The following is a 26,941-nucleotide window of genomic DNA, read 5'->3' as shown; positions in this document are numbered from 1 at the left end:
TTAAGAACTTGCCAAAACAGGGTTTTTCAGACCTAAACTTCTTCCTACAGACACTTATTCACAACAGCAGCATTATGCTTTTCCTTGCCTTTTATTTTATACCCCAAGATGTTCTCTCCTTAGCAAGCAGCCTAATATTACTATTGCATCTTGTCCATACAAATGGCATGTCACCCCACGAGGCTTATCTCAAATAAGAGTTAGCACAGAATCTGTGGAAGGGAGCTCATGAATACTATAAATTGTTGGAAGTTTATTCCTGTTTGTGCTGCCCAGTTCTGCTTCCAACCCCCTCACTTGTTAGAGCTTTCTAAGGATCAATTTTTTTACCGTCCCCAAGAGAACAGGCAATACTTCATTCCTGTATCCACATGTCAAGGACTCCAAATGCAGAAGAAAAATGATTCTTTGCAGACCTGCAAAGAGAGTCAAGACTCCCTGCTCCACTTGTTCTCATAAAATTGTGGCGTAAGTTGAGGTAGGTGATGTCTTGACTGTAGAAGAGGTGCTCTGGTACTTCCTCAAGGCTGTAGCATGAAAGATCAACCATGCTAAATCGCATAGACACAATCTGAAAAGAAAAAGAAAAGGCTGCAGCTGTGCAACAAATTAAGTCTAATGGAAGGCCAAAGAATACAAGTAATAAACAATTTGCAAGAACACAAAAGAATCCCTTGAACCTACCAGGTAGAGTCCATGCAGGAAATGGGAGTCCATGAAGTACAAGCCTATGCCCTTTGCTACATCCCTGACAAGGATGCATAGCTGGACACCAGTCAGGATTCACACAAAGCCTTGCTCTGTATGTGCACTGGGCACACTGCCTAAAGGCTAGGCTCTAAGAGAGCCAGTGTAATAGAGGAAAACAGATCTTTCAGGAAACTCTATTGAGAAAGCATAATCTCAAGTGCCTTACAAAGGTGCCAGAAGCAACAGGAAGCAGTTGATTTTCCAGTTCAGTTCTTTGAGGTTTACAGAACCTCTGCCTAGCATAGCTGCTTCTTCTGTACTTTTAGCTACTTCTCTCTTTTATTAGCTTGTTGAGAGTAAAAAATTTGAAACATAACTTGTTATAAAAAGGCTTCATAAATTATGGTTTTGCAACATTTCATAAAGCCTCTGCAAATCTCATGTCCTTTCATAAAGCATGTTTTGTTTTGAGGTCTTTGGTGCTTACTTTGACATTTTATTACCTGCCTTATCCTGAACTCATTTTGTATTTCATACTATCCTTGCTGACCTACAGTGTCTCTTGCAACTCAAACCTCAGGGCAGCCCTGTGAATGTCCAGGTCCATACTTCAGGCACATTCAAGTATGGCAACAAATGCAATGTGTAGGTGTCTACGGCTGTAAAGTCAGTCAGTCCCTGTGGTTTGCTCTAGGGACCTGTGATTAAGTTAGTCTTGTAGGTGCAGCAGGGGTTAAAACAGCACAGAACTACAGCTCGGCATTGTTGCACAGGTAGAGAAAAAGAGAAGGCTAAGAGAAAAATCTCTGTGGCCCAGAGCATGAAGGAAATAAAGCTGGAAAATGTCCTGGATACTTCTTCCAGCATCCTAGCTTCATCTCTGACTGCAGATCAAGCTTGTATCAGAATACCCTTCCTGTGGTGTACCCTGCACACAGCATCCCAACCACACTGTCCCCATGACCTCACCGTGGATGCTTGCCGGTGCCACCGCTGGCACTCTGCCAGTGTTTCAAAGGAAACATGGTATGTCTGAGCTTGGGCTCCAGCAGACGTGAAAGCAAGGGTGTACTGCCGACGTTTCATCTCTTCCACCTGCAGAGGGAGAATTGACAACAACAGTCTGCCTAAGCGCCGGCAATTACAACTGACCTGAAGTCTAGGGTGAAGTATTACTGACCACCAGTAACACTGCATTTTGCTGAAAATATAGCTGCAGTCACACAGAAGTAAATCCTGCTTAACATCTTTCTGCTGAAATGGATACAAGAAGTAGTAATTTCCAGAGTGCCCATTCACATTGGCTACTGCTGTGAAAGCTGAACTAGTGTTTCTTCATTTTATTAGTCTTCAGACTACTACCTAAGCAAAGCAAGTAGAAAGAGGTTGGGCACATTAATGCAGTAATCTGTTAAAAAAGCCTACATTAATCTCTTATGGGCAATTCCCCTCACTACCATTTCTTCTTCCTTCCCAGGCTACAGGGAACTAACCAAAAAATAAGTCTTACCTTCCCTCCAATGAGAGGCAAGATGTGCATCTTCCCTGCATGGCTGTCCTTCACTGAGGACACAATGAGGCAGGTACCACAGAGAGTGACTGAGCGCTCTGCCCACTTGTGCAGCTGGGTCTTTCCTTTGCGTACGTTATAGACTCCAGAGAGCAGGATGCGATCCAACTGTTCCACTTGGCATGGCTTTTCTGAAGAAAAAGGGGACATTAGCATTTAGTGTCCATATGTTCTTCATACTCATCTGTGAGTACAAATAACACGGATCTAACATGCAAAAGCAGTTGTTGTAAAGAACAAGCGGACAAATTGCACTTTAAAAGAAAGTCTTGTGCAGAGGACAAGTAACATTCTCAGTCAGCGCAGGAACAGCAGCTGGGCAGCACCATTTGTGCCTCCCAGAACAATGTTAGAATGGTTGCCATGCAGCGTGTTTTTAATCCAGGTAGTTACAGACCTTAGCAAATCCACATGCTTGCCAAATATCCTTCATTCAAATGCAACAGAAAAGCAATTTTAAATTTTTGTTGAGTCAGCTAAAGTCACAAAAATCATTAAATAAGTGGTTTCTACTAGACTTTAAAGGAAGGCCTGGAAAATCAACTAAAAAGGAAGTTCTTTCCCTGAAGATTACTATCCTGGTTTTGCCCGAGAGACAATTCATTTTCTTCCTGGCAGATGGTACAAGGCTGTGTTTTGGCTTCAGTGTGAGAATAATGTTGGTAACATAAAAAAAAAACCCACTAAAAAAACTGCTGTTTCGGTTGGTTCAGCAGAGCTCACCCAAGTCAAGGACCTTACAGTGTCTCTTTCTCTGCAGCAAGCAGATGCACAAGAAACTGCAAGGAAGCATGGTTGGACCAGGTGATCCAAACTTGCAAAGGGGATATTTCACACCATAGAACATCATGCAGCGTACAAACTGAAGGAATTGGGAAAGGAGGGCTGAGCACTGCTAGAGAAAGGGCATCAGTGTGATGAGCAGTGTATTGTGCATAATTTGTGTTTTATTCCTCTCTCTTTGTTATTTCCCTTTTCATTACAATTACTATTATTTTACTTTATTTCAATTATTAAATTGTTTTCAGTCCACAGGTATCACCTTTTTCCCCATTCTCCTTCCCATCCCATGGGGGAAGCAGTGCGTGAGCAGATGAGTGGTGCTTATTGGGTGGCTGAGGTTAAACCACAACAGTCCTTTTAGGTGCCAGACCTGGTGCACTAAGGGCAGAGACAGATCTGACCAGAGTGTGTTAAAAGAGATTTGCTATAAGCAGTTATTGTACTGGTTTAACAGTGGCTGGTCACAATATTGATTGGCTTGCTCAATTTTGTTGCACTTGTTCTCAAGACTGCATTATGTAACACCTTATCTGCTGTAAAGGCTGGGTTAAGGTTACGGTGTGGTATTTTGTAATCTGGTCTGTGTGCTCAGCAAGGCCCTTAACCTTTGTGCTCTGGTGCCATTTAGTGGAAAATATCAATAATGACACCATTTGCCTTTTCTCCTCAGAGAGCCCACCTAGGGAGTGGACACTTCCCACATCCTCCTTTTCTCCTCCAGGTTAATTACAACAGCATTTGGGAATTTCTAATATCCTCGGGATGTTGAGATCAGTGTGATTCCCTATTGCTAGGCACCATGAACGTGGTTCAGGTCTTGTTTAGGGAGAAGCAACTATTTGCAGCTACTCCAACCCTGTGACAAGCCACTGCAACTACTCAGACTGGACTGGAGTCAGACTGCTGCCAGTTGCTGCCCTACTGGACATGCTCAAGGCCAACCATTCAGCTTCTGGAGTCGGGGTGACAGAGGATTTGGAGCTCACAATACTCTAACTGAAAGAGAAACTGGTAGCATATGAAGGGGTTTCAGAGCTGATTGGCACTAAGGTCCAGCTGCTCCTGGCATACTCCTGGGGTGCTGGGCTGGATGTTCAAACTGATGCTACGTGGAGTAAGCAGGTCACACTGATCACACAGCAAGCCTGAATAAGAAAACCATACTCCAAACATTTATCAGGAGCAAACAGTTAACTGCGAACTCAAGCTGTAATATTGTTTCTCAGTTAGACATCAGCTTGCCAAATCTAAAGTGCTGTCTTGATGTACATAACTGGCTGAATTTAGCTGAAACACGTAGTTGTTTATTTGCAACAATAGTTTTGTTTCACACACACAAAGTTTGACATAAGATGTCCTTTACTGGTGAGAAACTGTAAGAATCCAGAGAAAAAATTGCTCTGATTTCACCAAGCTGAAAGACCAGCCCCACACTTGTAAGAAAACATTATTGTGGGACTAAAAGTGGTATCCTACCACAAACTGCCGCAGCAGCACTGTTCCAAGCATTACTCTGCAGCTGCACCAATCCTCCAGTTTCACCCTCTGCTCCAAAACCATGACATCTATCCTAGAGTGGGTCACAGGGCAGCTGTGGACACAGCTAGGTGGCTGGAACACCTCTCCTATGGAGACAGGCTGAGAGAGTTGGGGTTATTCAGCCTGGAGAAGAGAAGGCTCTGGGAAGGCCTTCTTGCAGCTTTTCTATCTATAAAGGCAGCTTATAAGAAAGGCATAGAGAGACATTTTATGAAGGCCTATAGTGGCAGAAGAATGGGCCATGTTTCTAAACTGAAAGAGGGCAAATTTACACTGGACATAAGGAAGAAATGTTTTATGGGGAGGGTGGGGAGGCCCTAGCACAGGCTGCCCAGAGAAGCTGTGGCTGCTCCACCTCTGGAACTGTCCAAGGTCAGGCTGGGTGGGGCTTGGAGAAACCTGGTCTAGTGGAAAGTGTCCCTGCCTATGACAGGAGGGTGGAACTAGATGATCTTTAAGATTCCTTCCAACCCAAACCAGTCTGTGATAGCACGATAGTAAGAAAAAATCTTCTGTGTAAAATACATTACTTCCTCCCTTATGTTGTCAGCTGCAGACTTTGCAAAATTATTGTATCGTCCTCCATAGCATTCCCTCTAATTCCTCCCCTATCTTTGAGAATCACTTTGTCAGCATTTGCTTGTACTTCCTTAAAGCAGGTCTCCTCAACACACTTCAACCCTTATACTTCTTCTTTCATTGCTTTCTTCTAAGCAGACCAGCCACCCATGCTGACTGAAACTACTCAATTACATTTTCTATCTACTTGGTTCCATGAAGTTGAGTCACTGTTCGTGAATCATCAGCAGTTCCTGCTTGACATACCCAAGCTTTCGTATTTTCCTCAAAAGTTCTCCATACCCCTATCCTTGATGCCTCTACTCCTTCCAGCTAAAGTAACTTCTGACTCCCTCTTCCTTGCTCCATAAATCCAGACTACGCATGTCACACTTCTTTCCATCTGTTACACTCCATGTTTTGCATGCATATATACATATATATATGCTTGTATATATGTGGTGTATACAGTATCCACACTGTTTTGCCTGTTCTTACACATAGCTCCCAGACAGAAGGGGTTTGTCTCAGCTAGCAGGGTGAAGAAGCTGATTTCTTATAAACGCATTTTTTTGACACTGAATAACCAAAAGATGGCTAGCAGCTTAGCCTGGCTGCCCAGATCCACAATGCAAGAACAATTTTCCATTGAAAGCATCTTGATTTTTTTTTCTCTGAAATGCAAAAAATACACAGGTGAAGTACTTACAAGTAGGGAAATAATTTCCTTATTATCTTTCCTCACCCTCATTTCTTTTAGATTTCCTGTTAACTTCAGTGAATTCCCTTTTTAACTGCTAGTATCACATGCCCACAAGCCTATGCCTGTTATCTGTGGCTCCTCGTGTATACTGTATCCTGCCCAAACCAATTCAACAGGCCACACTCCAAAGTCTTGCTTCTGTAAGCCAGTGCCCTAATCCTAGGGCTCTGACAGCAGCCTGCGTTATTATTAACCAGCTGGCACCCTCACTCTTCACTAATTAAAGGCTGTGGGGGTACTTGACCAGAAGCTTCCTTGGCCGTATCCATAAGCTTTTTGTAAGTACAATCCTCATGCACATCTAAACAGAACTCCCAGTGGGAGCTCTAAGTCATCAGTTGCAATATTTGAATCTAAAGACAACAGAGCGATCTTGCGCCCTCCTGTGGACCTGTCTTTTCTCAAGTCAAGGACAGGATCAAGAAAACTACAGAAGTGTGATTTTTTTAATCTTAAAAAAAATCTTTTATCTTTTTTTATCTTTTTTTTTTTTAATCTTTAAAATGTTTTATTTTAAGAAATGCTTACTGGCACTACAGGTGCTTGATGTAGACATCTACAAACCCAACAGGCTGATGACTCAGGCTTTAGCTGAGTTCCAGCTCATAGTTACAGCTGCAGAAACAGTGACAGTGTGCACACACACAATTTCTTACCACTGTAAAAGCGAATCATACAGCTGAGATCAGAGTTTGCTGCCTCTTCCTGCACTCTGAGAGGATCATCAAAACCCAACCCAGCCAAGTAGTCATACACAATCTGAAGGGGTTTTTCTGTGGGCTCCAGCCTCCTGTCAAAACACACAAGAAAGAAGTTTGAGAATGCAAAACAGATTAAACAAGTCTCAGTACTGCTAAAGCATGAGGAATACTGACACTGTCTGTTCTGCTCCTCTGAAAAGGTCTGGCAAGCACAGACTCTTGGGTCTCTGCTCCCTGCTCGACAAACAGCACTTAATAACTGCAGGACTTGTGAATTACATTGCAGAAGAGAAACACAGAGAAACAGCAATTGGCATAAGCCACAGAGTTCATGGTGAGTTATTTCTAATTCATGATTTAAGGAGCACCAGGAGGAACCCATGACAAGACACAAAACCAAAAATGCCAAAAAAGCAGCTGCCAAGTAATTAAAAGCCCCTATGTATAATGCCTCAAAAATATAAAAGGACTCTTAGATTTTTCTTCTGAATGCAGCTTAGAGCAAAGCATTTGAAGAATCCTCATGAAGAATCATTAAAAATACCCCAAAACAAATGTAAGACAAATTTCCTACTCTCTTCAGCTCACTTCAGTGGCTAGATTCTTATGCTTTGGCAAGTTAACTCAACTAGTATATTTAAAAGGATGTTTTCGAACTATGGCAGAACACAGGAAGGACTCAGTGGCTAGCTTGAATTAACAGCAATAAGAGCAACATCAAATGTTGTTGTGAAACATCAAATTCAGTATATTCAGAATGGAAAACATGTTTTCTGATCCTCTCTTCTCACTTTTTCCAGGGACCCTGTATTGTGATTTTCTTCAATAAAAACAACAAGTTTCTTGCTAAATTACAAGTTTTATTTTAGGAAAAAAAAATCAGTGTAAAATATTAAGCACTGAAAAGGTTACATAGGAGTTAAAATATATTGTTCCAATGGTCTACTCATTATCCAACATTAAAAATCCCCATTTTTCATCTAAAAGTGCCTAGCTTCAGATTACAGTCACTGGATCTCAATGGTCACCTCTTCTTTAAACAGGAGTTTATAAACCATGTCACTAAACATTTCAAACTTCCTCTCCAGTATGAGGCGCAAGGTCCTTTTAAAACTATTCTTGTAGTAGAGTGGGTCTACTTTGATTCAAAAGCATTTTTACCACCATTTTTTTTTTAGTTTCTCGCTACTCTGTAAGCACTAAAATGATTGCTCCCTGTATCCATGCACTGACTTCACAAAACCACACATACTGGTTCAACTCAAACACTTTTCTGTTCTTGAATTAAACCTGCTCTAGACTCATATCCCTCCAATGCACAGGTCCTCCTGAAGTGCATCTTTTGACAACTTCTAGCCTCCTTCCTCTCCTTTGCAGTATTTAGTACACTTGTCTTTTACATAAATCTACCCAGTGATACTGAAAAGCAGTGTTTTCCAGGGAATACTGCATGCTAAACCATCTAGAGCAATCTGCTGCACTGACTTCTCAGTTCCCATCACTCCCTCCATCCACGCCCTCCTGAGTTCTTACCTTTTAGCCACAGGTTATTAACAGAGCAAACGGAACAAGGGAAGTTTACATTTCTTCCTTCAAACAGCTCCTCACCCAAAACAAGATGCTTATGCTGAATAACAGTTTCCAGTTTGTAAGATATTAGCCAATGAGTTTTACTGGTTTGTGCATTGCTTTTCTCCCCGTGACATCAGAACACAGAACCTCAGGCATTTTGGGTAGGAAGGGCCTTTAAAGTTCATCTACTCCAACCATCCCACCTTTGGCAACTAAGCTTGAAATTTCGAAGCATCAAGATCAAATTTGCTAGGTAGGACCTATTTTCCACTAAACACTGTTGACTTGCATACATTATTTATACCGTGTGTCTTAATGGGAAACATTTCATTGCTGTATGTACCAAACTTTTCCGCTTCTTCTCATCTCTTCTTAAGAATAAGAACATTTCTGATTGTTTTAAATTATTATATCAGAGTATTTCCACTATTACTGACAGCTTTACAAATGTCATCAAATAATTAAGGAAGGACTGATTTCATAAAACATGCACCATTCACAAGTACCTAGTCATCCAGGTTTCCTCTGGAATCACCAAGACACACCTCAAGAAGTAAAACGACTCAGGTATTTTAAGCAGATACATTGCAACTCTGACTTCACATACAGGACCTCTGGATCAGAAGAAGGATTACTCTCAAACAAAGTTTATAGCCTGAAAAGGCAATGTAGTTGCTATGCAGCTGACCCAGAAAATTAGTTCTTACTGCTCAATGCTCACCAAGCCTGTTTTGGGCAAGTCTGCTCCACACTTCTGTTTTACACAGAAATGCATCTACTTACTAGCCAGAAGGCTGTATATCAGATAACCCCTTTCCTCTCTCTTCAGAAATTGTCTGTTGGAGCTCCTATTCACTAATAAGCTGATGTCAGCTAAGATGGAATTCCTGCACAATAAGCATGAAAAGCTGACTTATTAAATGCTATTTCTTTGTCTGTTTTGTACAATGAATACGGGACAAGAGATTGGTTCAAAAGAGCGAAATGCCATCAATTCTTCTTTCTTTGCAGAGATTTCTTAAGTTCAAATTAAAGATCTTAGCTCTTTTTAGGACTTTCTGCCAGGATTTACAAGCTCAGAGCCAAGTACATCTACAAATATGTAGCTGATGTTTATCTTATCAATTAATAGTTTTTGCTATAGAAACATATACCAGTGAACACACCACCACACTGTTAAAAGAGCTTTATGAGGTAATCTTGGAAGTGACAAACCTGTGTATCTGTCTCCTGTAACAGGCAAGCTATTAGAAACTGGAATGAATAAATAATAGATTGCACTGAACAATGCTGACTTCCAATACAGTACACCTGACATACTGCATACCCTTCAGCATAGAATCCAAGAATATGAGAGATTTGACTGGATCTCCAACTATGTTGCCCAAGTTTCCCTTGACTACCCCTAGACTCCTATTCTTCTGCTACTAAAGCCTTATACTTACTAGAAAACAGCTTTTTCAGCATGTGGCCCATGGCTCAGGAATGTTAAATGCTTGAGTGCCACTCACAAAAATAACATATCAAGTAGTCTGCACCTAGACTTCCCAAGGAAAAAAAAAAACCACTCAAACTTTACTATTTGGTTGCTGAACGGATTGAGGCTTTTTTGTGTCCACACTGAACTACCTACCTGCACATCAGAATTCAGGAAGAACAGTAACGAAATAGAGGGATAATTTGTGTTGTATGAAAACAAGTAAGTCACAGTTGTACAGGCTGCTCAATGCTCTCTGGGGTACAGTGCTGTGGCTTACCCTCCTGAAAAAGCTGAATATTGTACCATACTTACCCTTCTGGAGATGAGATATGCTTTTTTTCTTTTCATCTTATACTTCATCAAGAATTAATGCTGCAGGGTTTCAAAATGCTAATTTGAAAAACCCTTCATCTTCTTTCTCATCCACATAAATCAAACTGATTTGCTCTTTGAAGACATCAAACACAATACCTTTGGTTTTTGTTTCATTTCTATAATAGCCATGTACAAAAGGAACATTGGTGGCAATATCTATTCAAGCCCAATCCTCTACAAATGTACATCTAGTGCCATAGAACCATTCCTATCTGAAAACCAATCACATGACTAGCCTATTCTATTGCACCAGCTAGGTTTGCTGGTCAGTGGCTGCAGGACAACAGCCTTCCCAGAAAGTCTTCTGATTTCTGGAAGCTGTCTGTAAAACATCACAAGTTGTTCAAACCTCACTATGTGGCAAGAGAGTTTTGAGTTTACAGAAAGATCTACACCCAAAAAGTCACAGGGGGCAATGTCTGGCCACTCTGCAGAGGAAGCAGAGCTCAGGATAAGGTATTTCAGTCATGAAGACACGGTGGAAAGAGTGTCTGACTGCCTTCTGGCACTTTGCTGTGTGTTGGACCTGTGACTGAGGAACACCAGGGCAATGCCAGGTATGTGACTAACAACACTCACCGGGTCTGTAAATAAAGTCAGGAGCAAACCAGCCTACTGCCTATGGACCATGCTCATACTGAGAAAGGGAACAGTTCCCTGAGTGCTCTTGGAGACATTCTGGAGACCTGGAGGAATGGATTACCAGTCCAAGTTCTCATCAAGAGCTGTGTGGTTCACTAAGAAAACCCTGGACAGGCCAGCAAAAGGAAAATCAAAACCTGTACATGGAATGGCAGTTTCCATATGGAATTTCTTCACTAACTTGGTCAAGTCCGACAGATTCCAGAAGTAACAGATAAAGTGCAGTAGCAAAATACACTTTCCTTTCAAGAGAAAGCAATGTGGTGTGAAACCCAAACTGGCATCAGCTCACATTAGAACTGCACAAACTCATCCTGTACCCAACACAATGAGCTCTGAACACTGGCACATGCGAGAACACGCCGCTGTCACAGCAGCTGCGATCTGGCACAAACAGCCCATCGCATCCTCAGCAGTATCACACATCAGGGACTGAATACCTCCTCTGCTCACAGAAGCTCTCTGGGGCACAGGTGCAAAAGCTTAAGGAGACGGGAAAGACACAAAGAAGGAGCAACAGTTTCAGTTTCATTCCTGTTGCAACTGTAGCTATCCATAAGTAAGGGTCAAGTTTTCAAATCTTGGAAGCTTGTATTTTTGTTGTGCGCAGTATCCAGAGCAAAGAAGGTATCTGTGCAATTCTCGTCTAACCCATTCCCTCTGCAGGAAGATATAATTTCTGGATATGAAGGGATACAAGCATAAAGAAAGATTCTGGCTAGGAGAAAGCTAAAGATCCTTGAGGTGCATTGTGGAGAAGAAAAAGTTCTTACAGAAACTGACTTGAATTCAGAAACTGAAGTGAAAAGGAAACAGAATGATCACAAGGACGTTGCTGAATATTTAGACTGAATACATAAAAGAGCTTCTGCTATTCTTCCATTCAGCTTTCAGTCTTCCAAGTCAGGTGCCAAACCAATGTCTGCCATGCTCTGGAAAGAAAGTCACCTGCTGATATTAAAAGGGCAAAGAATTCAGAAGCTGTCTGGGAGAGGCACGTAGTTATGGTAAGATGTGATCAGGTATTTAATGAAGTAATTTGTATAGTGAACACGTTATTAAAATAATTGGTAACGTTTGTTTGAGGAAGGAATTATCTCAACAGGGCATGAGGATAATCTTGAGCACTCTGTCATCTTTCCATGGACATGCAAGCAGATACCACTCAGGCCTGCTTCCAGCTACTAACAGAGGTGTTACTGAAGCAATACTGGTAACTCCCACTTCCCTACCAAGAACAACTCCAGTGGGAAGTATTTCAAGGATCTCTTGTGCAACAAACACACTCTGAAAATTACAAGGAACAGACAGATCACAACCAAGAACTCTTCACAAAACTTATGACAAATCTTGGCCAAGTCCTATAGATACTAAAAGGCAAAAGGAGTGGGAAGTAATAATTTACAGCTCAGTACTTGCTTCCAAAAGGCTGGCAGCAGATCCAATTTGCTAATTCAGTGCAAAATCTGCCACAAATCAAAGACAGGCACAGCTAGCTAGCATGAGAAAAGAGATGTTGAGAAGAATTCAAATGCAAAAACCACTTCAAAAGCTAAATAAAGTCAAAAATTTATCTCTCTGAACACATCTACAAGCTTTACCTAAGCTTTTTCAAGATCTGCACAAATGGCTCTGCTCTTCCTTGAAAATGCTGGAAAATCTGCTCACTATTAGGGTCCAAAACATGCCAACTTCCTTACAAATTTTTCATGCAACAAACAGAGGTTTTCAGCTGCCTCAGTGGCAGTGTTCAAGTGCCCATCTGTTCTCATACAGCGTTTCTAACTAATCCATCCCTAATTCCTATAACCCTGACCAGGCTAAGGCAAATGGGTCTAAATAACCTTTTCCAACAGTCAGTTTTAAACACGTCCTGTTCTCTCTGCATCTCCCACCACTAGCGTTCCCACCCCATTAAAGAGCAAACATACATCACAGTTTTAAGATTTGGACACATGTGACCTGTAACCTTCATTTCACTATCAAAAACCCAGCTACTAGCTCTGCTCAAAATGCACTGTATCCACTGCCTAAGTAAGGAGACCGCAGCACTTACTTGTCTCTGAGAACAGGAGTGGCAATTTTATGACTGAATCTTAAGTCCAGAAGAATCAGTGCAAAGTTTAAATCCTAACAAACTGAATGGGAGCTTCTAAACCTAGACGAGTCCATAACACACTCACAGCATAAAATTCACATACATTAAACCCTGAGCCATCTATTTTCAGCCTAAGTTGACTTCTGGTATAAAACATAGCATCTGATGCTTAAGCCTTCTTTATATAACCCTTGTTACAATTTCCATCTGCCTTTAATTATTTAGCTGACAACTCTTCTCAGCAAAAAAAAAATTACTCACATGTAAATATGAAATGACATAATTGTGAAAGCATCTTACTTCTTTTGCGGACTCAAAGTAACTGTTTACAGCCTCTTAAATAGATCAGGTTGTCCAGATGCTAAAATCCCCATAACACAGAACATAATAAAGAAATATATGAACAAGTGCCTCTACTCAGAAAATGAGGACATATTTCCGGCTGGAGCAATAGTCAAACCCTCCCTGTTAAAATACATAACTACGAGGTGTGTAACCTCTATTTCACCACTATCTAATTTTTACGAAGTGCATGACTCTAGGCTGTACCTGACTGCCAGCTACTACCTCTACCTGCTCCCTACCCGCCCTGCCAACAGGCATAGGGACACGGTGAACAGAGCCTCGCAAACCTGTACGAAACATTTCGCAGTCAGGTTTATCCTTTCTCGGCCCTCACCTGACCAGGTCTCCATGAAGCTGCAAAAAGAGGCTTTTCCTCCCTTCTCCATCGCAGATCTCCGAGGCTTGGGTGTCCACTGTGCAGAGGACCAGGTGCAAGTCCGAAGGAGCCGCAGCTGCTGAATCTCTTCCGTAAACATACACGCAGCCTCGTCCGACGTCCCCTTTCAGCCAGGTCCTCTCACGGGAACCAACCCGACTGCTGCTCTGGCAGCTCCTGCTCCCGGTGCGCTTCGCGTTCCTCTGCAAGGCAGCCCAGACCCGAGCGTCAGCACCGCCTGCGGCCGCGGCCGCGCTCCGACCCGGCCCGCACCGGCAGCGGCCACAGGCATGGGAAAGACCAAGGTCGCAGCGGGCAAGTGTCCCCGGCGTCCCGCAGCCGACTCCCCCACACCCCACCGAGTCGCCCGGAGCGGCGGAGGCCTCGGTCCCCTCCTCACCTTCAGCACCCGGATGCCGCCGCGGGATCCGGCCCGGCACCCTCGCGTGCCGCCCGGCGCCGCCGCCTCGTCCTCCTCGGGGTCCTGCGCCTCCCTGGGCCCCAGCCCGGCACCCGGCCCGGCCTCCCCCATCCCCGGCCAGACCGACACCCCGGGCCTCCGCGGCCCCGCCCCGGAAGCGCACGGCCCGTCCGGCGCAGGCCCCGCCCCGGGCGGCGGCGGGAGCGGTGGGCCGCGCTGCCCCGCCGGAGTCGCTCCGGGCCGGGCACCGCGAGCTCCGCGCCTGTGTCCGTGTCTTCCACCAGCGAGAGGTGCCGAGTGCGAGCCGCTCGCCAGCCGGGCGGGGAAAAGGCAAAGCAAACGCACCTGTCACCGCTCGCCCTCCATATAGCTCCAGCGTCTATCACCATCGGCGCCCCGCGGCTGGAGGTACGCTGCTCAACAGCCGAACAGCACCATGCTCCTGCTGCCCTGCAGGTCCATCCCGTAAGCTCTGCCAGTCTTAACTAGTCGCTGCTACTAATAATGTCATTAACGTCTAGTGACGTCGTCATCTACCAATGACATCATCATGACACAGTTTGCAAGAATTTGAGTATGTTTTAGGGCAGCCACTGCTTCTGCCTCAACAGGATCAAGAGCATTAAAAAAAAAAAGCCTCCCATCTTTCCCACAGTGAAATTACACGTTTGAAAAGACATGAAAGGTCATCTAGTGAAATGTGGCTGTGACTAGAAAACACAAAGCGGGCACATGTGGGGACAGAGATATGGTGACAATCCTTGTCCAAGAATCACATGGAATATGAAAGGGGTCTTTTAACGAGCTCCCAGAGCAGGCTGCGAACACATTCCTTGTGTTCAGATCCCACCACGCCTTTCTAGCACCTGGACAAGCACTGCTGCTTGTAACTAACACGCTCTCTCTCAGGATGGTATTCCACAAGAACTGCTCAAGTGTTTTGCAACTGTCCACTCATCTTGGTCTCCAAAATTTCCTGTAAAGTTTTTTCAAAACATGGCCTTGTTATTTTGCATCATCTGACCTTGCCATGGCCAAACGTTAATAATCAAAACATTCTATCCCACTGTATTGGTAGAAAGCAACAAGGCAATTTTAAATCATTGAATATCGACTCATTTTATTAGTCACTTCATAATTTGTTTCAACCAAAAGACAATACACACAGCAGAAGTCTAATGCATCCCATGTAAATGTTTACATCTGTTAAGCTCCTCACTCACCTATGACTCAGCATTTAAGTAAATTTTTCACATCTCAAAAATAGGTCTCCAGAATTTCAAGTGCCAACAGGTGCCCTGCTTAAATGGCATGTTTTTCACTTTAAACGTGGTGGGTTTGTATTTTAGTATTTTTTGTTTGCCTTTTTTTCCTCTATACTGTCAAAGAGGTGGGATGGGGCTCTGTGTAAAATTTAAATTACAACATCATGAAAGAAAAAGGAATATACAGGAGTAGAGTGAAAGTTAAAAGGGAAGCAGTCCAGCAGCTCCTTCCCTCACAGCCTCCAAGTAGAAAATGAACACATGAAAGTGCACCAGTGTGACTGCTGCCGCGGCTCATAGCTAGTACCAGCCTTAGGCAAGGCACTGGTACCTTTCCCAGCTGCTTCAGTATCTTCTGAGTTATAGATCCAAGGTACTGTAAAGACAGTCCCCTCACTGCTATTGCTTCATTAAGTTGTTCAAGGCCATATTTTGTGCCATCAAGACCTGGACAAAGTCGACTTTAAGGACCTTTCCTCCCCCTTCAGGCCCATTATGGCCACTATTGTTTTTGTCATTTTTTGACTCAAAATACATTCACTTGGAAAAACAGACATCCACTGTCTCCCAGTTCCAAAGCCTCCCATGCAGATACTAGTAAGATTAGCCATGAGGTCCGTATCTTGCTGCCTTTATATCCCCCCTTACACTGAAGCAAGGAAAACGTTGACCAGACCCATAAGAACTGTTGCATTCAACTGGCAGGAAGAGGACTCAGCCTATGCTTGGAGTGCCTCAGACATGTGAGTACTCTCCAGAGGAAAACCACAGCAGCACAGAGCTCGAAATGCACATGGGGGGTCAAGGAGAAAGCAGCATTATCTGGTATTGCAGAGAGGGGAAGTGTGAAGCCTGGCCTTCCTTCTTGTGCAATGTCAGCATCCATCCCTTAGTGAGGAGGGGAGAGCTCCAAGGACAACTGGAATGTTTGGCTGCTACAAAGGAGAACTTCATAGCCAAGGGATGGCTTCCTGCAAAACGTATTTTGGGTATGCGCATCGCCTCATCCAGCTCGACTCAAATACAGGACAAAACGCCCATTTCCCCACAGACACAGTGCAAGGGTGGCTGAAGGAGCCAAGAACACAGAAAGAATTCACCCCTCAAGCTTACCAGAGACGGACAGCTGCTCTAGGGGACAGAAAACAAGCATGACAAGAGGGACAACATACAATGTTCACAACTCTGCTGCAACAAACTGGCCAGGCGAGAGACCATTTTCTTCTTCCTTCCCATCTAATTTCCTGTACCAGTGCTCTTTCCCAGCAAAACCAAAGGGAGAGCGAGGCATGCTGGCTTTCAGTACGAGTGATCATGTACAACTCTGTGAAGAGAATGGTAGAGCTTATGAGGAGTTCAGGAACCAAGGCAAAGACTTCCCATTAGCTTTTTATCTGGGAAACTCTCAGAGCTCACTGGGGTATGGATTTAACATGCTCAGTCTTCAACACTGAGTTTGAGCTAGTGGGGCAATGAATAACCACAACTGCAGTGAAAATGATTAAACTAAATACTCAGCACCAGAAATGGACCCTGATTCAGCCATTTCCTGCAAAACTGCCTGTTTCATGATGCTTCCAACTAAGCACAAGATATATCTCTCCACTGATAGTCAAGGCATGACCTTACCACAACCCAAAGTTAATTTTAAGGAAATCATACATTGTTCTTCTAGATTTTATAACCCTACACGGATGCCAGTTTCAGGAGAAAAAAGCTCTTTGCTAAGAGCCAAAGGCCCAAACCAGTTCAATCAGTAAGGCAGCAAAAATACCCTTCAAGAGAAATTTACTCCACTACACATGGACCAGCACTTAAATTAGTGTCAGTCCTACATTATATTGCTTAATGCAGTTAAGACCAGACAGGACTGAACAACCCTCAGCGGCCTCCTGCTCCCAGTTCAAGGCCAGAATATGTCTTCAGTTTTCCCTAAGTACACTGTGGATCACTCTTGCAATAATTTTGGCAAGTTCTGGAGCCCAGCGTTAGCTCTTCAGTGGACACAAGAAGCTATGTCTAAGCTTGCGCTCAGAGCACTCAATGACTTGGAAAGCCCTAGAACAGAACTGAAGCAGGAGTGCCCAACCTTCAGCTTACCAGCACACTCAAAAATGAAGACCTAACATATATCCTAAAGAGCACTGAACATCTGAAGTTTGTCACACTGTGCTTTTGTCTGTCTTACACATCACCTCCTAGAGACTGCCCAGAACTGCACCACCTCCCAGGAGTTCCTGCAGGGACATCCTTGAACTCAGCTTTCTGTGATCTCAGAGGGGTACCAACCAGACCTTGCATCTTTGGATCCAAATATTTAAACAACTGGCTTCCGTTCAAAACACAGCTTAGTTACTTTCAGTCTGAACGTGAACTGGCACATTAATTCTGAAAGGGGAGTAAGGATCAACTAAGTAAAAAAAATGGGAAAAGGTCTCTTTAAACTGCATGGTCTTTATTTCAGTGCCAATATTACAGATACAACACAAATATCCCAGTCAGAAGTAACTCAAATGGAACCCAGGGGGTCTACAACAGGCTCTGGAAATAAAATTGGGGAGAAGTTCTGGAATAACCAGGAAGAGCAACTTCGCAGCATAGTCTCTGATGAGTCTCCCAGCAGGAGCAAAAGCCCTTGCCCAAAAACTGATCTACAAAATTGAATATGTCTTTTCTACCCATAAACCACAATTAACAGGTTGAAAGACATTGAAACCGTATGTGGTAGAAAACCAGCTGCTCCTTTTATCTCTACATCTCTCATAACTCACTTCACTTTCTGGGGAAGCTACAGAAGACTCTGAATCTGCATGGCTGTGCCTACTGATGGAAGGAAAGAAAAATCAGATGTAAGGGCTTCATTTCCAAGTACAGCACCGAAGCAATTTTACCAACGCTTACCAGCACCTCTTCTCCTGCACTGTGTTCCAGGTTTGCAGATGAACTCCAAAGGCCTCACTTGCTCTTGGTATGCAGCACATAACTAAGAAGTGCGTGTATACAATAATGCACTGAGTAGGTCATAAGAAGCCTCCAGCCCCTTAAGACCTAGGGGATACAAGAAGAAAGAGGAAGGGCAGCCTGGCATTCCCCAAGACCCCATCTGAGTCCCAGATGAAAATGCCTGAAGGAATCCAGCTAGAAATGAATGACAACACACCTTACCCACCCTGGGGGAAAAAAAAGCAGAAAGAAGGAGCAACTGCTCACTTGCTGCAGAGAGAAGAAAGTTTCCCTGCTAGAAATTCCAGACTTCTCTTCCAACCAGGCTGTGTTCCTTTTTGAGGGGGAAGGAGGGTAGGGAAGGGGAGAAGGGAATGTTGCTTCAGGCTGTGAATGCATGTGTGAGGAAGTGCACAGTAGCCTCCACAAGCCACCAGCCTCATCAGCAGAGGAGAGAAGATTAATCTTAACAGATATGCTTCAAAGTCAGCAATCACTTCAGGAAAATTCCTCCTCATCAGCAGGTCTCTTTTGTTCCCCATGCCCATGGTGCAGTTTGGGGGATTGCCAAGGATCACAACCTTCTTCCCAGAGTTCTTTTGATTGGGTGGGATGAGAATTAGAACGGTGCCAGAGCCTCATTGCCAAGACTGAGGGGGGAAGTTGTTGACTTCTGCTAGATCCTGCATTGCTGAGCCCTTGTGATTATATGTCAACTTGATCCGCATACGTAGTTGTTGCTACAAGAGAAAAGGGGGAAACAAACAAACACAAACAAAACAAATTCAGATCTTCATTAAAGGTCAGAGACTCCCACCTCATTCAGTTCCCCTCCCCCACCCCACGAATACTCAACACAGACTTTTCCTGACCGCAAGAGCATGCTGGGAGTATGTGCAGGGTGAGCTATGACACTGCAGATAAACGCTCCACCTGGTGGGACATTCATTGGTCACTGCAGTTCTCAGATCAGGTACAAGCTCTTAGAAAAGTTACAGCACAGCTTTTACCCATGTTTATGTCTGCATTGGCCCTGCTCTTGCAAGCACTTAAATACAAAATTAGCCGCCTTCAAATTACAGCTAACAACAGAAGGAAGCAGGTGGCAGATCTGTACTCTGCTGCACTGCACTTGAGCTTGCAGGGAGAGATGGGCCATCCACTCAATGCAGCAGTCTGACAACTTCAAGTACTGCACAGCTCAGCAGCACAGTGAAGGAAATAGCCTATGAAAGACTGGAAACAGAGTCTCCAAGAACATTCCCTTCTGCTGTAACTAAATGATGTAATAGCTCAGAGGTCACTTTACACTGTCATTTGGCTGTCACCCAGATACTAGGTGGCCCTTAAAAACAGCTAGAGTACAGCATACTCCAGTCAGGCTCCCTATTCTCTCTCTTAAAAAATCCAAAAATAAAAAGCCAAAAGTTGACTATTTCTGTCTCTTTTCTCCATACCTACAGGCAAATACACAAAAGGGATAGCAGAGGGGAAAAAGGAAGACAGTGACTGCTTCAATGAGGCTTAGGATAAAGAAGTTATGCTTTATGACTAATAGATCAACATCATCACTGTCACTTTTTGGTTTATTTGGCATTTTGGAAAGCTAGCCATTCGTTTCAATCCAGAATGATGGCTTTATTTTGCACCTCTGTACTCTGAAGTGTTCCTAGGAGTTGTGGCATTCCTACAAGAAAGCATGCCACTACCCAAGGTGTGTTTCACCTTGCAGGTCCCATTCTGGCACATTACAGGAAAACACCTAAATCCTCCAAAGTTCAGAAAATAACTTTCAAGGTGATCTTTGAAAGGTGCTCTACAGCATCACAGAGAAACTGGTATCAGATGTATATAAGACACAGAATAATTAGTCTTGTGGCTTAATATAGGCAGAGGTGAGCAGACTACATGGAAATAAAGGGAGATGCATAGAAACCACAAAAACTATGCACTACAAGACTGACATTCAGTGAAACATGAGCTGAAATTTGTGAATTGTTTTCTCACTTGCACATCAATCTAGCAGAAACACTTTACATCTAGAGCAGTACATCAGTTTTAAACTCTGAAAAGCTTCAGATGTTTTAATTTCCTAGAGTCATTTAAGATCATAAGGCTGTTTCAACAGAAGTATGATCTCAATTTTATTTTTCTTTCTGATGCCATCTGAGCACTTGCAAACCCTCTTAAGGAGGAAATGGGGGTCACATCCCTCCCTCCCCTCAAGTCTGTTGTGTCCCAATCTTGAAGCCTGCCTCTGAAGGCTGTAAAACAAATGGAATTACATCACATCTAAAGATTCTTTCCATCAACTATTGAAAACTACACTCATCACATTAAAAACAAATGAGACCACTTAACAGACAATCTTAAGAATATGGATCAAGCTGCTTTTTTCTGTAAAAATATTTCAATAACACCACTGCACATAGCAAGAACAAATGCTGAATAACTTTATGTGTCAAGATGCTTGCATTCCAAACATCACTGTTACAACCCACAGAAACACTAGGTTAAACTCCTCTGGCCACTTGAAAACTTAACAACCACTGCGATGCGAGACGTGAATGACTTCAAGGTAGCAAAGCTATTAAACTGTTTTAGCAGTATAACCAAATAGAAGACCAAACCTCGTGTGTTTTTCATCACTTTTTCCTAACTGTAACCAAAGTGACTGCCATGAAAAACGTATCATTCACTACCATCACTCCCTACGTCTCATCAGAGATGAACCCCTGACAGGCATTAAATGAATGATTAGAAGACAGTATCTTCAACAATTCTTCTTGGAATCACTCACCTTCTGTGGATTCAGGACTTTAATGACCTGTGTGATGGTCCCAGAATTAAATGCAGGGATGACACTGCTGCTGGGAGACAGAAGCTGCAGCTGGAATGTCTGAAAACAGGGCAAAAAGAAAACAATATGATGCATGATCAAGTAAGAAGTGACTTCTTTGCAGTGAAAGAAAGCAAGGAAAATTAAAAGCTTGGTTTCTGGCCTTGAATAATCAATTCTTGAATTCCCTAAGAACAACACAATCACTGGCCCACCTGCTTACTCTGCAAGTAGGATCCAGGTAACACAAACAATAGGAGGTGAGGGCTTACTGCAGTGAACCAAGATCAGCAACAATGCTTGCTTCCATGTGTTGCACTCAGAGGAACAGTCAGCACACCTGTAACTTCAGGAGGACTGTTCTTTCCCTGATTCCTTCCTATGGTAGGTATAAAACCTACCTGAATCCAAGTCAGAGGAATACTAGTTCCTAGAAGTGAATGTACTTTCCCAAGTTTGGAGAGCGTTCCAGTCACATGCTGCTTCAATAGTCTGCTCTGCTATAAACTAGGCAATATCTGTCACTCACATTTTGTGCTGCAGCTGAGTGCAAGGGGAAACAATTCACTTCCTTAAATGACGAATGCCATTAATCACCATATTGTGACTAATTTAAATTTTTATAAGCAACTAATAGCTTCAAAAGATTCTTTCTTTCATGTATTCATAGCTCCAAAGAACACAGTATATTTCTTAGAAATTAAGAATAAGGGGTATGATTAGTGTGTCCAAAATACTGGTTTTGACCCAAATGTGTTTTTTTTGCCCGAGGTTTAGCCATTTTTCTAGAAAGTGGTGATTTCAAAACGCGATTTTGTCGAAGCAGAAGTGGTCCACTTTGATTGGAATCTGTGTTCTATTACATTTACAACATGTACTTTCAGACTGGAAAGAGATGACTTAACTGCGCACTAAGAGAAACCTGGAAAAGTTCTCAGCCTTGTTTACCTTGCAAGTTTCTATCTACATGAAAGCACTAATTAGGAAGTGTTTGCAACTGGCCCTTCAACTTCTCACTGTAGCTGCCCTAAGTGGCTCTACCTTTGGTACTGCAGCTTGGAAAACAAAATCTGTCATATCCAGCTCTGTGCTGTTGGAGGCCTGTATCGTGATTACAGTGACACTAGGGTTGGTGTTCGACCTCTCAAACGTGAAGTCAATCTTCAGCCCGTTCTTGTTGTATGCAGTAATGGAGGGGATTCCTGTAGGAAACAAAAAAGCAGCAGACCTACAGAATCTGGAGATTATTCTCAACATCATAGTATGCACTTACTTTACCCCAGACTCTTCTGAAAACTAAACACACCCCCTTGTGCTCCCGTATCTATGGCACACTTTCAAATTGCCTTTTTTTTTTTTTTTTTTTTTTTTTTTTTTTTTTTTTTAAAAGCTATTTCTTGTTTCCTCTTCTAGTTAGGTGTTGGGGCACTTCAGGCAAAGGATTTACAATGTCCCTAACCTGCAGCAATATCATTGAAGAGAGGCTGAGATGTAAGTCCATCGAGCAGGAACGGAGGCTGTGCTATCTGGGGTGCAGGGGCAAATACTGGAGAACCTACAAGAAATGTTGAAGGATTAATACTTTGCTGTCAGGAAATGAAGAGTAATTACTCCTTTGCCAAAGACTGACTGCTGCGTTTTGTATTTCTTTACGTAAAGCTCTATAAATCAGCTGTGTTGTCATCCTCCCCTTCTTTGCTTTCAAGAACTGGCTCTTCTTGCACTAGCAAGTATTCAAATGGAATTAATTCCTCACATCCCACAGTACTCTCTGGAAAGGCTCACAGCATTCCCAGACTCGGGTGTGAAAATGCTCAAGTCTCACCAGCTAATCATGTAGAATCAACCTGTGACTTCATTCCCTGCCTCCCAGCTGTATGCTAATATGGATCTTGATAAGAGTAAGTGTAAAAACTAGGACTTAAAAGACAATGAAGAAGTAGCCCACCCTCATCCCATCCCAGGGATGAGAATGTAGACTTCTAAGAAATGCAGCCTGCTCACCTGTTAGGTTGAGGTCTCCCAGGAGGTCAAGCAGCTCCCCACCAGCAGAGGGTGGCTCCCTTGTAGGTGCAGTGGGAATTACAGGTGTTATATCACTTCCCCCCAACAAGTCCAATAAATCATTTGCCTAATGAGAGAGTGGATGTAATACTTACATATATTCAACATTCTGCTACTTTTCCTTGCAAGTACAGTGTGTTCTATTTGTTCTCAAACTGAAGACCACCAGAGCTGATGGCCAGTTAGAGGGGTTCTTATTTTCATTGTGATCCCATGCCCCACAAGAAATCTACTTTCCTTGAGGGACTCAAGAGATAGGGAAGGACTGGGTTCATGCACACTAGGTTTGGAGAATCACAAAATATTCTGAGTTGGAAGGGACCCACAAGAATTGCCGAGTCCAACTCTAAAGTGAATGGCCCATAAGGGGATCAAACACACAACCTTGGCATTATTAGCACCATAACCAACTGATACAATCTCACCCTGCTCCTGAGCCTACCATGACCTGTCCCACACACCTGTTCTGGACATTAGAGCCATCAGAGCAGAGCAATGAAACAATCATCAGCAGTCAGAAACAGCAAAGAAGCAGAGAGGGCGAGGGAGATGGTCTCAGCTTGCTGTTGGCACAGGCTGGAACGTGGTCTGACAGGCAGTGGAAATTTATCCTGGGTCAGTTTCTGTTACCTGGTTAGCAGGCTGCAATCCAGAGGGTGGAGGTTTGGTTTCCAGTACTGCTGTCTCTGTCTCTCCATTGGTCTGTACAATCTCAGCAGGGCCATTTGTGGTGACTTTCTCCATTACTGGCATTCTCTCAAGCAGTGCTGGCCTGAAAGAAGCTGACATAGTTACACTGTGCCATCTTCCTGGATCCCAATCCAAATACTTAGACATTCAAGAGCTGATATATACGGGATAACCTGCCTTTTCCCTTGAGCTCCAACACAGGGGAACTGCAAGACTGCATGACAGTTTGAGGTGGTCAGAAGCAATCCCTGGCATCCTGTGCCAGTGGAAATACACTAGTTGATAGCTAAAAGACAAACAAGCCCTCCTGTCTCCTGCTTCCCCCCAGCACCTGACAAGCTCAGGCTCAAAGCAGGAGAAATGCTTTGGCAGAGAAAATCTCTGATCACAGAACAATAACACAGGATACATTAAGTCCTTAAAACACTCGCTAACCTTGCAGAAGGGGAGGGATTCTAGTTCCTCTGTAACCTTAATAAAAATCACCAAAGTTCTCACAGCACTGTCATCCACAGGAGATCAGAGCAGATAATGATCCTTTTCAAATACCAAGTCTCTATCAGCACTTACCTCATGTGATCATATTTCTTGAAAAGTGCATTATATTCCACAGCTCTCTGCTGTAGCTCCACATCGATGCTGCTGCCGTAGATGGAAACTACCTTCTTAATGCGACTGTTGGGGGCAAGGGAAAACAAACACACCATGGAATTAGCAGCAATAAGCAAGGGATTAGCATGTGTCATCCTGAGTTTCTGTTCCAAAAGGAGTCCCACATAACTCATGTAAAACAGCAGCATCCATCTAACATCCATATATGAACTGTCCCGTCACAAAAGCATCAGCAGGTGATTAATACACCACCTTAGGGTATAGCACAAAAAAACTCAACTACCCACACTGAGAAGTGTCCAACAGGAAACAAGGCTATTTTTCTCTCCATCATCCAAAAAAGGAACCAGAAAGAACAGTCCACTGAAACTAAGACGTTTTCAAGAAACAGCAACATGGATTAAGTCCCCATATGGCAGAGGGTATCCCTAGAGAAAACAGTACCTACAGCAGACATCTTCCACCCTGTGAGCAAAGGACGACTGTAAAAGCCAACAAGTAACACGATGACTCTTGTAAATCACAGAAGCAGAACTTGTTCAAGGAACACTCCTACTGAAAACAACTGACGTCAGTATATTTGCAACAAAGCCATGTGCAGTACACCAAGAATGGGAACTCACTTGACAGTGCAGGTGAACCTTGTGGAAAGCTTCATGATGGCAGTGAGAGCATAGCCTCGTGTCACAGATGCAGACATATTAGATATCAGGACACTTTCTAAAATATCAAGAACTTCATCCTCTGTTACCTGAAAAGGTACAGTGAGGTTAGGCTAAGACAGAGAGGAGCTTACAGCAAGCCTTCCAAATCATACTGTAAAAACCTGTCTCTTGCCTAATGGCCATGTCACCCTCCTCTGCAACTCTGAGCCCGTAACATTATGTTCAGAGTGTGCGAGACATGCATCCAAGTGGAGATCTTGCTGTATGAGTTTTAAAATACAGTTCCTATTTCACACATTGAAGAGTGGGTTTATCAATGAAATACACTAAGACCCTAGCAGATTTCTTCCAAATCAGTTGGCACTGAAGCCACACCATTCTGCCAGTTGTAGCAACACACCACACATCCAGTATTTACACAGTCCATGCCTGCAGCAGGGGAAGGAAATTCCTGTCCAGGGTCCATTACCATCATGGACATCAGTGCTAGGGAACTGCTGAAAGCACTCCCTTCACCTAGCCAGCATCAAGTGGGTCCATCCTCAGCCAGATGTCCAGTTGCAGTTCTTTCCCGAGGTATACCTGTATTGGTTCCTCCTCTTCACACTGACCGGACACCAGAAGATCTCCATACTCTCCTATGCACCAGGAGGCAACTTGTACCAGGGGTTGCTGTTGGAAGAAAAACCAGAGAAGGCTCAGAGATAAATGGCTGTCTGCATGATAAGTTAAACCATCTGCATTTCAAGGAGCAAGCTTGGCCTTCCACAGCAGAAGAAAGAGGAATATCTCATTCAATCAAGAATTCCGTAAGAGAATTGGAGAAACTAAAAAGAACATGAACTTTTCTACAGAAGACATGCCTGCTCAGTAGTCTCTCCCTTGGAGCCAGACAACGTGATGTTGGCTTTCCCTGAGATGCTTAGTAAACATGCATAATTATTGCAGTATAACAAAGACACTGAAGCCAGCTGTATTTGGTTTTACCTGGGAGTAATCTCCAAGGATGGCTTTGTAGAGTCTCTGCACAGTGTAGGCATGCATCTCCACACTATTAGTTATTAACTGGATCAGATTGGGAACAGCATCATCACGAACGTAACTTCCTGCCTGCAAGAACAATTGTTAGGTTTTACTGTGGACCTTCTTAAGTAACACTCAGCAGCTGTGATACCCTTCACAAAACCACCTGATGCCTCTGGAAATAAAAATCAACCCTTTAATCCGTGAGCCCTTTATGGCTGACTTTGAGCAAACTCAGGGGGGCAGAAGTACAGGACAGCACATTAACCAACAAATAAAACTATACTCAGAGAAATCCACGCTACAAATACCCTGAAACTGCAAGAGGATAGAGTGCAGAAATGAATACAACCTTATGAGTGGTTTGGCTATCAGACAAGAAAAGGCAATTACTTTATGGGAGAAAGTAATCTGACAGCAATTCTCACAGACAATCTTCCAACAGAAATTAATTCTCACTTTAGACGAATCTACTTCTCTCTGTTTCAAGGTGACAAAAGAGCATCCCAGCCAGACTTTTTGATGAAGTTCTCAAATTTGAACACTCACACTGATAAATCTCTTCCCACTTCTTTGCCTGACAGAACACACTGCCTACCCAAGTTACCAAGGTCTCTTCCCTTGGCTGCCAAAGCACTGCTCCAGTTCCACCTCAGCTGTGATGTTTATAGATAAATTCAAGTAGATAAAGAGTAATAATTAAACCTAAAGAAGGTGAACTGGAAGGCTGTTGACACAGTTTCATTAACAAGTTCTGATAAACTCAACTTGGAGTAATTCCAAGAAACTCCTTCACCTCCTTTCTCTTTTGCAAGTCACTTCAGGTTGCATTCACTCTGCTCTGAAAGGACTGTATATTGGAATCAGACAGTACAAGAGTTGTCCTTAGAAGCTAGTGTGATTACTGTAGTAGATACACTGTTACAC

At 43.3% G+C, this 26,941-nt stretch overlaps 3 protein-coding genes across 8 annotated transcripts in view; all 3 read right to left on the bottom strand.

The window, feature by feature from the left end:
* Positions 1-4,185, bottom strand: part of TAT (tyrosine aminotransferase) — a 44,091-nt gene extending 39,906 nt beyond the window's left edge. The window contains exon 1 of the mRNA XM_068203308.1: positions 4,182-4,185. The gene's annotated coding sequence lies outside the window, so the exon portion shown is untranslated. The remainder of the gene's footprint in view (positions 1-4,181) is intronic.
* PHLPP2 (PH domain and leucine rich repeat protein phosphatase 2) overlaps positions 1-14,076 on the bottom strand; it is a 34,394-nt gene extending 20,318 nt beyond the window's left edge. For 2 of the 3 annotated variants that reach the window (XM_068203298.1, XM_068203296.1), the window contains exons 1-6: positions 13,893-14,076; positions 13,451-13,695; positions 6,560-6,693; positions 2,201-2,391; positions 1,660-1,785; positions 417-571 (exon numbers count right to left, since the gene is read on the bottom strand). In XM_068203298.1, coding sequence (XP_068059399.1) covers positions 417-571; positions 1,660-1,785; positions 2,201-2,391; positions 6,560-6,693; positions 13,451-13,695; positions 13,893-14,024 — 983 coding nt within the window. In that variant the 5' untranslated portion in view covers positions 14,025-14,076. The remainder of the gene's footprint in view (positions 1-416; positions 572-1,659; positions 1,786-2,200; positions 2,392-6,559; positions 6,694-13,450; positions 13,696-13,892) is intronic. The other variant, XM_068203295.1, reaches the window with a different exon arrangement.
* Positions 14,077-15,006: 930 nt separating this feature from the next.
* The window catches only part of AP1G1 (adaptor related protein complex 1 subunit gamma 1), a 38,643-nt gene continuing 26,708 nt past the window's right edge, over positions 15,007-26,941 (bottom strand). For 2 of the 4 annotated variants that reach the window (XM_068203300.1, XM_068203302.1), the window contains 10 exons: positions 25,979-26,101; positions 25,574-25,663; positions 24,950-25,077; positions 24,285-24,389; positions 23,655-23,796; positions 22,965-23,091; positions 22,420-22,515; positions 22,002-22,162; positions 20,922-21,020; positions 17,617-18,861 (listed from right to left, as the gene is read on the bottom strand). In XM_068203300.1, the coding sequence (XP_068059401.1) occupies positions 18,760-18,861; positions 20,922-21,020; positions 22,002-22,162; positions 22,420-22,515; positions 22,965-23,091; positions 23,655-23,796; positions 24,285-24,389; positions 24,950-25,077; positions 25,574-25,663; positions 25,979-26,101 (1,173 nt within the window). In that variant the 3' untranslated portion in view covers positions 17,617-18,759. Of the gene's footprint in view, positions 16,503-17,616; positions 18,862-20,921; positions 21,021-22,001; positions 22,163-22,419; positions 22,516-22,964; positions 23,092-23,654; positions 23,797-24,284; positions 24,390-24,949; positions 25,078-25,573; positions 25,664-25,978; positions 26,102-26,941 lie in introns of those variants that run through there. The other 2 variants (XR_011003520.1, XM_068203301.1) reach the window with 2 other exon arrangements.

The sequence above is a fragment of the Anomalospiza imberbis genome, chromosome 12 (assembly GCF_031753505.1).
Source record: "Anomalospiza imberbis isolate Cuckoo-Finch-1a 21T00152 chromosome 12, ASM3175350v1, whole genome shotgun sequence".
NCBI classification, from domain to species: Eukaryota; Metazoa; Chordata; class Aves; order Passeriformes; family Viduidae; genus Anomalospiza; species Anomalospiza imberbis.
This window is presented reverse-complemented; position numbering and strand designations above follow the sequence as displayed.